At 49.3% G+C, this 14,644-nt stretch overlaps 2 protein-coding genes across 5 annotated transcripts; both read left to right on the top strand.

Moving 5' to 3' along the window:
• The first annotated feature begins 4,197 nt into the window (after positions 1–4,197).
• On the top strand, positions 4,198–10,262 carry Wdr45 (WD repeat domain 45). Of its 4 annotated transcripts, none has more exons than XM_070040472.1 (11): positions 4,198–4,411; positions 5,816–5,985; positions 6,096–6,170; positions 6,253–6,357; positions 7,862–7,967; positions 8,082–8,176; positions 8,524–8,603; positions 8,709–8,917; positions 8,997–9,098; positions 9,182–9,327; positions 9,794–10,262. In XM_070040472.1, exons 1-11 carry the CDS (start codon positions 4,305–4,307, stop codon positions 9,901–9,903), a joined length of 1,305 nt encoding a protein of 434 aa, XP_069896573.1. In that variant the 5' UTR covers positions 4,198–4,304; the 3' UTR covers positions 9,904–10,262. The 4 variants fall into 4 exon arrangements, with proteins under 4 accessions (XP_069896573.1, XP_069896575.1, XP_069896576.1 ...); XM_070040474.1 differs by having other exon boundaries at positions 4,327–4,553; XM_070040475.1 differs by having other exon boundaries at positions 4,327–4,445.
• Positions 10,263–10,379: 117 nt separating this feature from the next.
• Praf2 (PRA1 domain family member 2) lies at positions 10,380–14,167 on the top strand. Its single transcript, XM_070040476.1, has 3 exons — positions 10,380–10,887; positions 12,708–12,925; positions 13,342–14,167. Exons 1-3 carry the CDS (start codon positions 10,541–10,543, stop codon positions 13,479–13,481), a joined length of 705 nt encoding a protein of 234 aa, XP_069896577.1. The 5' UTR covers positions 10,380–10,540; the 3' UTR covers positions 13,482–14,167.
• Positions 14,168–14,644: the final 477 nt, after the last annotated feature.

Consider the following 14,644-nt stretch of genomic DNA (forward strand, 5'->3'; position numbering starts at 1 on the left):
AAAAAAAGTAAGCCAGTGGGTTATACCTGTAATCCTAGCTACTTAGGAGGCTGAGATCTGAGGATTATGGCTGAAAGTCAGCCCAGGCAGATTCTTTTTTTTGTCGGTTGTGAGGCTTGAACTCTGGGCCTGAGCGCTGTCCCTCAGCTCTTCAGCAAAAGACTAGCGCAATACCGCTTGAGCTACAGCACCACTTCCAGTTTTCTGGTGGTTTATTGGAGATAAGAGTTTCACGGACTTGGGCTGGGATGTAGCTCAGTGGCAAAGCGCTTGCCTAGCAAGTGCAAAGTCCTGGGTTCGATCCCCAGTACCAAAAAAGAAAAGTCAAAAAAAAATACAGTTTTAAAAAAAAAACCAAACAAAGAGTTTCAGGGACTTTCCTGCCCGGGCTGGCTTTGATCCGCAATCTTCAGATCTCAGCCTCCTGAGTAGCTAGGATTACAGGCGTGAGCCACCAGCGCCCAGCTAGGCAGATTCTTATACCCAGTTAACCAACATAACACAGGAAGTTTAACTGTAGCCCAAATGAGTTCAAGCACCAGGACCAGCACACAGACACAAAAGAATCTTAGTTGCAACCAGACACCAATGGCTCACAACTGTTATCATAGCTACTCAAGCACCTGAGAACTAAGGATCCAGGTTTGAAGTCAGCCCAGGCAGAGAATCTTTATCACTAACAAACCTGCAAAAAGCTGAAAGTGAAAGTTTGACTTAAGTAGTACAGCATCAACTTTCTGGGAAAAAAAAAAAAAAAAAAAAAACCTAAGCAAGAGTTGGAAGCTCTGAATTCAAGTCCCAGTACTGGTACAAAAAAAATCTTAATTGGCCTTATTTGTGATTCAACAGTTGGGCAACTCTTCATTCTATAAGTAGAATAACTGTTTCAAAGAGCCAAGAAGAAGTTGGCTTATATACAGAGAAAGGCTAGAGAAATCCAAAACTAAGAAAGAGGCAAATACTAAAGCCAGGTGCAGTGACAATAGAAATCCTAAGAAGTGAGATCAGGGTGACCAAGTTTCCAGGCCAGTCCAATCAAAAACTTTGTAAGGCCCCTGCTTCTCTCTCTCTCTCTCTCTCTCTCTCTCTCTCTCTCTCTCTCTCTCTCTCTCTCTCTCTCTCTCTCTTGCTTTCTTTCTTTTTCTTGCCAGTCCTGGAGCTTGAACTCAAGGCCTGGAAACTGTCCCTGAGCTTCTTTTGCTCAAAACTAGCGCTCTAGGCCTGGGAAGGTGGCTCAGTGGTAGAGCGCTTGCCTTGCATGTGTAAGGCCCTGGGTTCCATTCCTCAGCACCACATAAGCAAAAAGAAAAAAGCCGGAAGTGGCGCTGTGGCTCAAGTGGTAGAGCGCTAGCTTTGAGCTAAAGAGCTGGGGACAGCGCCCAGGCCCAGAGTTCAGGCCCCAGGACTGGACCCCAAAAAACAAACAAACAAACAAACAACAAACGCGCTCTACCACTTGAGCCACAGTGCCACTTCTGGCTTTTTCTGTTTACGTGGTACTGAGATTGAATTTAGGGTTTCATGCATGCTAGGCAAGCAATCTACCACTAAGCCATGTTCCCAGCCTCCAATTAACCACCAGATAACCAAAAGTGGAGCTGTAGCTCAGTGTGGCAGGGCTCTGGTCTTGAGCAAAAAAGCTCTAGGACAGTGCTCAAGCCTTGAGTTCAAGCCCCATGACCTAAATAAATAAATAAAAGAATCTCATTGCCGGGCGCCAGTAGCTCAGCCTGTAATCCTAGCTACTCAGGAAACTGAGATCTTAGGATCGAGGTTCAAAGCCAGCCCGGGCAGGAAAGTCCGTGAGATTCTTATCTCCAATAAACCACTAGAAAACTGGAAGTGGCGCTGTGGCTCAAGAGGTAGAGCGCTTGCCTTGAGCTGAAGAGCTGAGGGACAGCGCTCAGGCCCAGAGTTCAAGCCCCATGACCGACCAAAAAAAAAAAAAAAGAATCTCATTGATTTTCCTGTCCAAGCTGGCTTCAAACCATAATCCTGATCTCAGCTTACTTAGTAGCTAGGACTACATGCATGATCCACCAGGGTCCAGCTGAAGTTCCTTTTTTTCCCTCTGTGCTGGCAGTTGGGGATTGAATTCTGGGCCTTGCACTCTTTTTTTTTTTTTTTTTTTGCCAGTCCTGGGACTTGAACTAAGGGCCTAGACACTGTCCCTGAGCTCTTATACTCAAGGCTAGCACTCTACCACTTAAGCCACAGCACCATGTCTGGCATTTTCTGTTTATGTGGTACAGAAGAATCGAACCCAGGACTTCATGCCTGCTAGGCAAGCATGCTACCACCAAGCCACATTCCAGGCCCTCTGGCCCTTGCTCTCTTACTTGTCCTTTTCACTCAAGATTGGTGCTCTACCTCTTTTCACTCTGGAATGACAGAACTCCAACTGAGGATGACTATGGATGAAGCTGGGTGGGAAAATGCTTGCCTTGAATTTGCAAGGCCTGGTTTTGATTGCCAGCACCTTAGCAACTACAAAGCTACTCCTGAGAATACCCATAATTCAAGCATAGTTTAATGCTTTTATGAGGACAGACTTCATGACCCGATTATTTCCCTACATACCCTTCTCCAAATACCGTTAGTCTGTGAATTTGGGAATTCAGTTTGCCACAGATGAACTTAAGGGGACATATTCAAGCCACAGAAATTCCCACGTGTTGAAGTATACTTTAATATTTGGAAATTGGATACAAGTGGAAAAGTAGCCAGAGATGCAGAAAGAAACTGTGGCTTGTGCTGGGAGATGAAAGGAGAGGGCAGACACATGATTTCTAGTTAGGCAACATTGTTATTACCTGATTAATAGAAATCTCAAAGACAGGGGCTGGGAATATGGCTTAGTGGTAGAGTGCTTACCTAGCATGCACAAAACCCTGGGTTCGATTCCTCAGTACCACATAAACAGAAAAGGCTGGAAGTGCTGTTGTGGATAAAGTGGTAGAATGCTAGCACAGGGAAGCTCAGGAACAGAGCCCAGGCCCTGAGTTTAAGCCCCAGGACTGGCAAAAAAAATTGGGGGCTGGGAAGTTGGTTCAGTGGTAGAGTGCTTGCCTCGCATGCATGAGGCCCTGGGTTCAATTTCTCAGCACCACAGAAACAGAACAAAGCCAGAGTGGCACTGTGGCTCAAGTGATAGAGCGCTCGCCTTGAGCCGAAGAGCTGAGGGACAGTGGCCAGGCCCAGAGTTCAGCCCTCACGACCAACCAAAAACAATTGGAAGTGGCCCTGTGGCTCAAGGGGTAGAAAGCTCGCCTTGAGCTGAAGAGCTGAGGGACAGCGCCCAAGCCAAGTTCAAGCCCTACGACTGGCCAAAAAAAAAAATTGTTTCTCCATTTCTTACAATTATATGTAAATCTACACCTAATTCAAAAATTTTAAGTTTAGGGCTGGGAATGTGTCTTAGTGGTAGAGTGCTTTCCTAGCATGCATGAAGCCCTGGGTTCGATTCCTCTGTACCTCATCAAAAGAAAAAGCCAGAAGTGGCACTGTGGCTCAAGTGTTAGTGTGCTAGCCTTGAGCACAGAGAGACTCAAGGACAGAGCCCAGGCACTGAGTTCAAGCCCCAGGACTGGCAAAAACATAACAAAACGTTTAAGCCAGGTGCTGGTGGCTCACACCTGTAATTCAGTTACTAAGGAGGCTGAGATCTGAGGATCACAGTTCAAAGCCAGCCCCTGAGACTCCAATTAACCATCAGAGAACCTGAAGTGGAGTTATGGCTCAAAGTGGTAGGGGGCTAACCTTGAGCTAAAGAGCTCAGGGACTGTCCCCAGGCCGAGAGTTAACGTTCAGCTAAAAAATATTTCCAGTAAAATTCATAATTCAGGACCTTGTTTCCACAGTAAGCTCTTCAATCTTTTACCATTAAAAGTAGTTTTTATTTTGTAAATAAAAGAGCTGAGGGGTGGAGTAGGGAAAAAGAAAGCAAAAGTCCCAGCCACCTACCTTTTCAAAAATATGCGACAGAAATCGAACTTTCAAGGTATTTTAAGTCTGCCCCGGCCCCAGGCGTCCTCAGCCCACGCCCTAAATCAGACTCCTTAAGTCAATAAATACCTGAGGCCACAGCAAGCCAACTTCTAAGATCCACTCCTTAGCCTCCAGCTCTCCAGGGGTTAAAGAATTGAGTGCTGGGCCCATTTCCGCCAGTAGAAGGAAGGCACTCTCCCTTCACCCTCCCCTCCCTGGGCCGTAGGCAATCTGGGTCTTCGGAGGATCCGACTCCTGCTGCCTGAGCTTCCGAAGCTCCCGGATCCCTCCAGAGAAAACCGTGCTTGCTACCTGGGATGCTCCAAAGATCCCCAACCGAGCATAGAAGAAGCTCGACAGGATTTTTTGGCCAGGATGAGTCACTTCCGTTCACAAATTCCCTCCTCCGGAAGCAGGACCTGATGTAAACACCGGAGCCGGGCTTCAAGGCCCGGGAGGTCAGAAAACCGGGCCGCAGGCGGCACCGACAGCAAAGATCGGGTTCAGGGGGGGATTCGTGGAACAAAAGGAGACAGGCGAGAAGCAACTAGAGCACGATCCCAGGGGTTGGTCCGCGTCGTGGGGAGAGGATGTCTTGTGGAGGGTGGGTTGGTATATGAAGAATCTGAGGCAGATGTATTGAAGGGAAACAAGATTAGTCTTGGAAGAGAAGGAGGCATCCCAGGTAGGGTTTTGGGGTGGTGAGGGTATTTGGAGCACAGGTGTGGAAATTGAGTCTTGCAAGGTGGGGCTGTGTTGGAGTGAGATTGACAGGAGGTCTTGGAGGGGGAGGTTTGGGCTCTTTGAGGATGATCATTGGACCGGAGCACAGTCTTGGGATGATGTTAGAAGGGAGGATGTGAATCCTTAGGGAATGTGAACTAGCAAAGTAGCAAGTTTGAGAGGTGGAGCCTTTTCCTAGCATGAGTGTGGGATGGGGTAGCTCGAGAAAGGGTCAGGAGAGAGTAGATGCACCTTGGGGCAGGGTGTAGGGGAGGGGGTGGTAATCTAAAGGAGATAAGGTAGGGGAGTGGCATACATGATAGTGGGTTTAGCCTGTGGGAAGGGATGCACTTAAGGGATTTTGTATAAAAGAGTTCCTGGTAGGCCAGGTCTTTAGTTCCTGAGGGGTCATCACGGAAGAAGGCTCTTGGAAGGGCTGGGAAGGGGTCTTTGGCTTGGTGGAGAGGATAGCAGTGAGTGGCAGGCTACAGCAGTCTCAGGAAGGTGGGGGTTCTTGACCTCCTTCCTATTTACTGACAAGTGAAGTTGAAGACTGGATTGAAGCGTTGAAAATGACAAGCAGGTAGGGAGTGGTTCCAGTCTATGTCAGGCTTGGGAGCCAAGACTGACTTGGAGTAAGGAAGAGAGATTCCCCCATTACATCCTAACCAGTCAGTAAGGACTGGTGTCTAAGCAGGAGGTGATGCAGGAAGGGGCAGTTCCAGTTAATTGTTGGCCTGGATCTGGGGTTACTCAAGTGAGAAAATGTGAGGTTCTTGTCTAGCTATTCAGTTGGTGGTGTTGGTAACTTTGAGCAGAGACCCTAGGACACCTCCATGATTTTTGTTTTTTTGGTCGTGGGTCTTGAACTCTGGGCCTGGGCACTGTCCCTGAGCTCTTCAGCTCAAGACAAGAGCTCTAACACTTTGAGCCATACCACCATTTCCCGTTTTCTGCTGGTTAACTGGAGATGGCAGTGTCATGGGTTTTCCTGCCCAGGCTGGCTTTGAACTGTGATCCTCAGATCTCAGCCTCCTGAGTATCTAGGATTACAGGCATGAGCCACCAGCCCCGGGCTCCATGATTGTTTATTTCTTCTTTACAGACCGGCAAAGAAGTCAGCCGAGACGGAAAGAGGAAGCGACTTGTGGACAGAAGTCTCTAGTGCTTGGAAAATCATCTCAACTGTATCCTATTTGTGTATGCGACAGCAATTCTGGAACATGTCTCAGCCACTTCGAGGAGTAACCAGCCTACGGTTTAACCAAGATCAAAGTAAGAGAGGCTTGCACTGGTATTCTTGTGGGAGGGAAGGGGGAAGGGAAGAAGGGCCCATCTTCTCCCTTGAGCATTGTCTAAAGCAGTCAGATTCCTTTTATCTCCAGGCTGTTTTTGCTGCGCCATGGAAACAGGTGTGCGAATCTACAATGTGGAGCCACTGATGGAGAAGGGGCATCTGGGTGAGCTGGGAGTGGGAAGCAGTGTTGGCAGAAGGGCCAAACATGGTTAGGCACTTCTACTGACACCTTGGTCCCTGTCCAGACCATGAACAGGTGGGCAGCATTGGCCTGGTAGAGATGCTGCACCGCTCCAACTTGCTGGCCCTGGTAGGCGGTGGTGGCAGCCCCAAGTTCTCAGAGATCTCAGGTAAGTGTCCAGCCTGTCCTTGGCCCAGATGCCCTGAATTCCTGGCTTCCCACAAACACCCAGAGGCACTGACAGATGAAGGTGTCAGCACCTCAGAGTCCCACAGTGAGGCCCACAGTTGAAAAGTCACAAATCTTATAACTCTAGCACCTTAGTGTTATGTTATCATGCAAAAAAAAAAATTGGCACCCTAGCACAAGTGGTGCTATGTGTGGCTCAAGTGGTAGAGTGCTAGCCTTGAGCAAAAAGAAGCTCAGGGACAGTTCCCAGGCCCTGAGTTCAAGCCCCAGGACTGACAAACAAAAGTTATTGGAGCTGGGTTCCTCCAGGGGCTCCTGCCTTTAATCCTAGCTACTCAGGAGGCCAACGTCTGAGGATCACAGTTTGAAGCCAGGTCAGGAAGAAAATCTGTGAGACACTTTATTTTCAAATTGACCACCAAAAAGTAAGAAGTGGAGCTGTAGCTCAAGTGGTAGAGCACTATCCTTGGGCAAAAAAAGGATCAAGGACAGTGTGTAGGTCCTGAGTTTTAAGCCCCAGGACCAGCAGAGAGAGAGAGAGAGAGAGAGAGAGAGAGAGAGAGAGAGAGAGAGAGAGAGAGAGAGAGAGAAGACACCAAAAAACAGTTAATGGGCCTGGAGGTGGTATAGCACTTGCCTAACATGCACAAGGCCTTGGATTGGGTTCCTATAATCACAAAAACAAAGCAAGAGCACTTATTGAGTACCCTTTGTATGCCATTTCCTTAACTATGGAGCACTTACTGTGCAGCAGATACTTTTCTGAGCAGTCTACATATAGTAGTTTCTCATACTAACTCCATGTGGAAGGAAGTACCATCCCATCCTCCCTTATGTTTTGCAGTGCTAGGGATGGAACCCAGGGCATTGCACATGCTAAGGATATGTTCTGCCACTTAGCCATGCCCCCAGACCTCATTATCCCCATTTGAACCTATGAGGAAATGGGTAGGGAGGGTAAGTGACTTATCCAAGATCACACAGCCAATATGTTTCCAAATCTTGGAGCCATCTCTCCAACACCCCCTTGACCTGGGCCTCAAGTGCCATCTGCTTTTAAGGGGTTTGCCTGTTGATCCCACCACAACATGGCAAGAGTTATCTAGGTGAGTCACAGAGCCCTAGAATTCCTCTTAGAAATCTCCTGGGGTATAACTGGGACTCTGGAGGCAGAAATAACTACTGAGGGGAAAGTTCCAGGCCTGGGAATGCATCTATTTGTTCATGGACTAATTCCTTATCCAGACGTTCAGCCCCTTCAACCCTTGATTGTCTCATCTCCAAATGATAGCCTTTCTAGAACCCATTCTCTCAGACATTGAGTCTTTAAGTATTCATTCTGGGTAATGCTCACATTGAATGTTTAGAGAAATGCCAGGTGAGTGAGTTGAAGCCCTGTGGGGAATAGAGGTGGGTCCTGAGTCACCAGGGCTGCCCCTCACCTTAAACCTTGGCCTTGGCCAACCTACCCACCTGCCCGGCAGTGCTGATATGGGACGATGCCCGGGAGGGCAAGGACTCCAAGGACAAGCTGGTGCTGGAGTTCACCTTCACCAAGCCAGTGCTGGCTGTACGCATGCGCCATGACAAGTGAGCTTAAGGAAGACTGGGGTGGGGGGGAAGAGTCCCAACAGCAAGTGAGAGTCCTACCTGGACAGCTACCCTCTCTCTTCATGGCCATCCTGTATCATGTGACACCTGCAGGATCGTGATCGTGCTGAGGAACCGCATCTATGTATACTCCTTCCCTGACAATCCCCGAAAGCTATTTGAGTTTGACACCCGAGACAACCCCAAAGGTGAGAGGACTCTTGATGTGTAATGGTAGGAGACTGGGTATAGGACAGAGATGAGTGAAAAGAATGGGTACATGCTGGGAAAAAGACAGGAAGAGAGACACCCTGCACAGAGTGTGCTGAGAGATTCAGTCCATTCCATCCCTCAGTTCCTGCTCCCCATCCTTGGCCCTGCCCTGGGTGCTCCAGATGACAGAGCATAAAACATCTGGTGAGGATATAGGTGGATGTGTCGGGAAGCTGTCAGAACAGCTACAGCTTTTTAGAGGGGGTTGTTGAAGTCTGGCCTTTCTCTAGCTCCATTCTGAGACCCTTTACTTGCTCACCTCCACTTCATCCTCACACTCTAGGACTTTGTGATCTCTGCCCCAGCCTGGAGAAGCAACTGCTAGTGTTCCCAGGACACAAATGTGGAAGTCTACAACTTGTGGTACGCCCTCCAGTGGGCAAAGGGTGGAGAGGAAGGTGGCAAGGCTGGCTCTCCCTGAGGACTCTTAGCCCCCTCTCAAGCCCAAAGTGTTCTTTCCTACTCCAGGACCTGGCAAGCACAAAGCCTGGCACTTCCTCTGCTCCATTTACCATCAATGCCCATCAGAGTGATGTGGCCTGTGTGTCTCTGAATCAGCCAGGCACAGTTGTAGCCTCAGCCTCCCAAAAAGGCACCCTCATTCGCCTTTTTGACACCCAGTCCAAGGAGAAACTGGTGGAGCTGCGCCGAGGCACTGACCCCGCCACCCTATACTGGTGAGCACAGGATCTATGTGGTGGGCTGGTGGCCTCACATCACACGTCACATGGGCATCGCTGTTGATCTGTTTTCCAGCATTAACTTCAGCCATGACTCCTCCTTCCTCTGTGCTTCCAGTGATAAGGGCACTGTCCATATCTTTGCCCTCAAGGATACCCGCCTCAACCGCCGCTCTGCGTGAGTACTCCCTTCCCCATTCTGTGGCATCTCCAACCCTCTGCTCATGTACCATACCTTGGCTTACTCAGTGCTGCCTGCAGGCTGGCTCGTGTGGGCAAGGTGGGCCCTATGATTGGGCAGTACGTGGACTCTCAATGGAGCCTGGCGAGCTTTACTGTGCCTGCTGAGTCAGCTTGCATCTGCGCCTTTGGTCGCAATACTTCCAAGAATGTCAACTCTGTAATTGGTGAGTAGGAATAGCCTCTTGGTTAGGGGAAAATGAATGGGTAAAAGTCTGAAAGTTAGACTTATAAGAATTTGAGGGTCCCAGGGGCTGGTGGCTCACTCCTATGTTCAGGAGGCTGAGATCTGAGAATCACAATTTGAAGCCAGCCCAGGAAAGGACATCCAACTAACCAGCAAAAAGCTGCTGGAAGTGGAACTGTGATTCAAGTGGTAGAGCAATAACTTTGAATGGAAAAGCTATGGGACAGTGCCCAAGCCCTGAGTTCAAGCCCCAGTGCTGGTGGGCGCACACAAAGAATTTGAGGGCTATCAGAAGGTAGAGAGAGGTGGCTCAACTCCATCATGGATCAGTAAAGGGTATATGGCACTTGGGTAAAGTCCCCAGGCCATGGGACAGGTGAGAGAATTGCAGTTTGTGATTACTGCTTTGGCAGCCCTTAAACTTTTACCATTTCTTTCTCCCCCAGCCATCTGCGTAGATGGGACCTTCCACAAGTATGTCTTCACTCCTGATGGAAACTGCAACAGAGAGGCTTTTGACGTGTATCTTGACATCTGTGATGATGATGACTTTTAAGGACCCTGGGGGCTGTGCTAGGAACCTGCAATAGCACACTTCAGAGCCTGAGTTGGGGAGTGGGGGAAAGTCCTGTGGAAGCCACCAGCCAGCAAGCGTTAATGAGGCCTGGGCCCACCCTCCACTCAAGCAGAGCTATGTCTATATAAATAGCTCACTTCCCCCAGAGCATTTTTTTAGGACTGTGCCCATAGGGGCAAGACTAGGAACCCGGGAGATAGCAGAATCCCTGGGGCTCCCAGCCTGGAGAAGATTGCCAGGGACCTAAAGAAAATGTCCCTAATCCAACCTGGGGATTTTAAAGCTTACCAGGAAGACATTTCTGATGTGATGAATTGAATAAAAGGCCCTCAACGGCAGTTACGTCTTGACCTCAAGGGTGGGGCATGGGGTTTCCCGGGGAGGGAGGGGTGGCGGTCGGGGATCCTAACAGGAAGTACATCTAGCTCGGGTCCTTCCAACAATCGCGGCTATCTTAATCTCTGCCTGTTTGGCTACTATATGCTTGGGCCATCAGCAACGCCCTGTACCATCCCCTGCGGCTTATCTGCTCGGAGACAGCGAAAGTTTGAGTTCAGAATGTCCCTCGCCGCATGAAGGCTTGATTTCCCGGCAGACCTTGTTTGTGGTAAATTAGATGGCATGCTATTGGCTTTTCTGGTTATGTGAGCTGGCGCGCCTGCGCAGTGCACATGTTTTGTTCGTCACGCCCAGCTTCCATTTCCCTTTATGCTTCGCGGTGCCGCGAGGTGTGATGGGTAGTGTAGTCCGGACTGCCCTTCGGGCTGGTCCAGCAACCCGCAGGATGTCGGAGGTGCGGCTGCCACCGTTGCGAGCCTTAGACGACTTTATTTTGGGGTCAGCGCGTCTGGCGGCTCCGGATCCACGCGACCCTCAGCGATGGTGCCACCGTGTCATCAACAATCTCCTCTACTACCAAACCAACTACCTTCTCTGCTTTGGCATCGGCCTCGCTCTGGCTGGGTGAGGGAGGGAGGTAGCAGTTGATTAGCTGGGGACGCCAGCAGGGCATGGAGGGTGGTCACGGGTCCAGAAATGGGAACCTAAGAAAGATGCTAGGCCAAGAAGGGTGAATTTGGAAGGAATAGAGGGTCCGAGGGACTTGAAAGAGACAGATCTTGGTTTGTTGGAAGTGCCGGTGTTGGGGTGGCAGAGGGAAGGGGAGGGAGAGGAGGAGATTGAGGGAAGGGAAACCTGGGTAGGTTGGAGAAAAGTGTGCGACTGAAGGGGAAAGTGAGCTGGGAGGTTGGATCTCAATGTAAGGAGATCCTGAGACTACCTAGGAGGTGAGGTGATGTGAGTCTTAGGGTCAGATTAAGGCAGCTATGGAGAATTGAGGACAGTGACAGGGATGAAAATGTAAATTTGAAGGGCTTTGGAAGGTGGGGTTGTGGAGAATCTGGTGTTAGAGGGAAGCTGGGCTATGATTGAACATGCTTGGAGCAGGTTCCTTTTGGGGAACTTGGACCCAGAGGAATGACCTGGGTTGAGAAACCTAAGACCAGAGATAGATGAAGGATCTGGGGGAGGCACCCTGGGCAGGGCTGGAAGAGTGGAATGGAAGCCTGGTGCCGGTGGCACATACCTGTAATTCTATCTCCTCAGGAGGCTGAGATCTGGGGATCACAATTCAAAGCCTGGGCAGAAAAGTGAGACTCATCTCCCATTAACCACCAAAAAACCAGTAATAGAGCTGCCACTCAAGTGATAGAGCACTAGTATTGAGCAAAAGAAGCTCAGGAACAGCGTCCAGGACCTAAGTTGAAGCCTCAGGACCAGCATACACTAAGAAAAAAAAGGGAGTGGAAAGCCTAGAGGGGGAGCTTAGAAACTATGCAAGGGAAGGAGGAATGTGCCTGGACCTGGGAGGTGGGAAATATGTGTTAACTGAAGGCCTGGGTGAGGGATCTGCAGGAGTTTGGCCCAAGTGGGGGACATTGGAATAAGAAGAGGATACTGGAGGAGCCCTGCTAATATAGAATAGGAAGAAAAAACCAGCCTCAAGAAGCTCAGAGCTGAGGGTCGTGGTTCAAAGCCAGCCTGGGCTGACTGAGTCATAAGACTCCTATCTCCGGCTGGGATGTAGCTCAGTGGCAAAGCGCTTGCCTAGCAAGTGCAGCATCCTGGGTTCAAGCCCCAGTACCAAAAAAGAAAAGACAAAAAAAAAAAAAAAGACTCCTATCTCAAATGACTCAGAAAAAGCCAGAAGTGGAACTGTTTGCTCAAGTGGTAGAGCACTAGCCTTGAGCCAAAGAAGCTCAGGGACAGTGTCCAGGCTCTGAGTTCAAGCCCCAGGACCGGCGTAAAAAAAAAAAAAAAGGGGGCTGGGAAGGTGGCTCAGTGGTAGAGCACTTGCCTTGCATGCTCAAGGCCCTGGGTTCGATTCCTCAGCACCACATAAGAAAAAAGCCGGAAGTGGTGCTGTGGCTCAGGTGGTAGAGCGCTAGCCTTGAGCTGAAGAGCTGAGGGACAGCTCCCAGGCCCAGAGTTCAGGCCCCACGACTGGACCAAAAAAAAAAAAAAAAAGGAAAAGAGAAGTATTGGGAGCCTACAATGTTTAAGTGGGATGGGAGGACCTGGGATAGAGACCTCAGGAAGATGGAATTATAGAACTGGTATGGAAGAAATGAGAGTCCATATAAATCACTGGAGGATAGGGCCTGTCCTTGGCAAGGGTGGGTGAGAATTTGCCAGGCTGGAGGATCCAGAGACAAGGTTCCAAAATTCTTGGGGCCCAGGATCTGCTGGATGGTGAGGCTAGCTTCGTTCCTTTGTTCCCACAGGTACTTGCGTCCTCTGTACACACTCCTGAGTGCGCTGATAATCCTTGTGTCTCTGGGTGTGCTGGTGTGGGCTGCTGAGACCCGCATTGCCGTGCGCCGCTGCCGTCGCAGTCACCCAGCCGGCTGCCTGGCTGCAGTGCTTGCTGTAGGCTTCCTCGTTCTCTCGGCTGTAGGAGGCGCTTGCACCTTCCTGCTCAGCATCGCCGGGCCAGTGCTTCGTGAGTACTACTTAATAGTTGGATAAATGGTCAGCACAAGTTTCAAGAAGCTAGGCTCACCCTATGCTGGGGTTCTTGAGCTGAGAGGGAGGTTGGAAACCCAGGAGCACAAGCAAGCCTCCCTTAAAAGTGCCTTCTTAGGCTTCACTCCCTCTTTCTGGGGACACTCCTATTATTACCAGCTTTTCAGATCTAGTGTTATGTGCCTTTAAACTGGCCTAGGCCATTGGTCATCTTTCCTGACCATGTCCCATTTGCAGAACAAATTACTGGGTCACACTCTCAGGATCCTGGTATCCTGGTCACTCACCACTCTTTTGACCTATCTTTACACCAATTCCTTTTTGTGGGCCCCCAACTAGGAGCAAGGTAAAGCTCCATTCCACTGATCCTACTTCTCTTGATATTGCCCACAGTGATCCTGGTGCATGCCTCTCTGCGCCTGCGCAACCTTAAAAACAAGATTGAGAACAAGATTGAAAGCATTGGTCTCAAGCGGACACCAATGGGATTGCTACTTGAGGCGTTGGGACAAGAGCAGGAGGCTGGATCCTAGGTGCCTGGCGTCTGGATCCAGGAACTGAGCAGCTCCCACCCGCAACCCATATCCGAAACTGAGCCCTTTCCCATTCTTTAAAATAGGAGCCTAGAGCCCCTTGTTAGTTAGAAAAAAGGACATCCCACTCCAAAACAAGGATGTCCTTCATACCGAAACCCCTATTACCTAGGGACCAGAGTCTTCCCCAACCCTGAATTTGTGACCCAGAGCCAACTATATCCAGCTCCCAAATTAGTTTGAGATCAGAGTATCCATGGCAAATCACAAATGGTGAAAACAGTGATACTCCCTTAACCAAATCTGGGACTCTAATTAGTCTTCCATGTTTAACCCCAAAGCTGAGGCCCAAGCAGGGCATTCTCAAATCTTAAACCTGGACTAAGGCTTCTCCAGACCCTACCCCAGTTTAGAACCCAAGTGGACATAACAGAATCTTAAACCCAAGTCCCAAGTGTCCTCAGCTGGGTGAACTGAGGTATCCTGACCTTGTTGAACCCTTGGTCCCAGGTGACCCCTAAACCTCATCAGTCCTAGAAGCCTTCCTCTAGCTCTGCTTAGAGATTTTGCTCTTTCTTCCTGTGTTCCACAATGTCTAGGACCAAGGGCCAGGGATAGCCCCAGCTGGGAATGGGGCACATTTATCAGTGTTGCTGCAACAATAAAGTGTTGCATTTCTTCAGCCAGTTTGGCCTCTGTGGTGAAGTCACTGCACCTTTCAAAGAACAGTAGCCTGCTTTTCAGTTCTGCTAGATTATACATGACTGGGTTTCTGCCAAGTGTATAGACCATTAATCAAACCTGTTACCTCTGGGTCAGCATTGAAACACAGGAAGAGGGCTGGAGGTATAGCTCAGTGGTAAATCACTTGTCTAGTAGGCTCTGAGTTCAATCTCTGGTACTAATGAATACGCAATTTTTTTTAAACACACAGAGATTAAAGAGGACAGAGTATGTACAGTCAGTTAGCTACTTAAAAAGAAGAAAAAATTGTGCCAGAATTCAGGTCCTGAGCACTGTCTCTTAGCTTTATTCGCCTCAAGTCTAGTGGACTATCACTTGAGCCACAGCGGTTTATGGTTTTTTGTGGTTAATTGGGGGTAAGAGTCTCATAGCCATACTTTCCTTATCAGGCCGGCTTCAATCCTTGATCCTCAGATCTT

The sequence above is a fragment of the Dipodomys merriami genome, unplaced genomic scaffold, assembly GCF_024711535.1.
Source record: "Dipodomys merriami isolate MVZ:Mamm:240054 unplaced genomic scaffold, mDipMer1.0.p SCAF_3, whole genome shotgun sequence".
Taxonomy (NCBI): Eukaryota; Metazoa; Chordata; class Mammalia; order Rodentia; family Heteromyidae; genus Dipodomys; species Dipodomys merriami.

Coding starts and splice junctions, on each gene's coding strand:
- Wdr45 (XM_070040472.1), top strand. CDS start 4,305: ATGCTCCAAAGATCCCCAACCGAGCATAGAAGAAGCTCGACAGGATTT. Junction 9,099..9,181: donor CGCCTCAACCGCCGCTCTGC/GTGAGTACTCCC, acceptor TGCTGCCTGCAG/GCTGGCTCGTGTGGGCAAGG. Junction 9,328..9,793: donor GAATGTCAACTCTGTAATTG/GTGAGTAGGAAT, acceptor TTTCTCCCCCAG/CCATCTGCGTAGATGGGACC.
- Praf2 (XM_070040476.1), top strand. CDS start 10,541: ATGGCATGCTATTGGCTTTTCTGGTTATGTGAGCTGGCGCGCCTGCGC. Junction 10,888..12,707: donor ATCGGCCTCGCTCTGGCTGG/GTGAGGGAGGGA, acceptor TTGTTCCCACAG/GTACTTGCGTCCTCTGTACA. Junction 12,926..13,341: donor CATCGCCGGGCCAGTGCTTC/GTGAGTACTACT, acceptor TATTGCCCACAG/TGATCCTGGTGCATGCCTCT.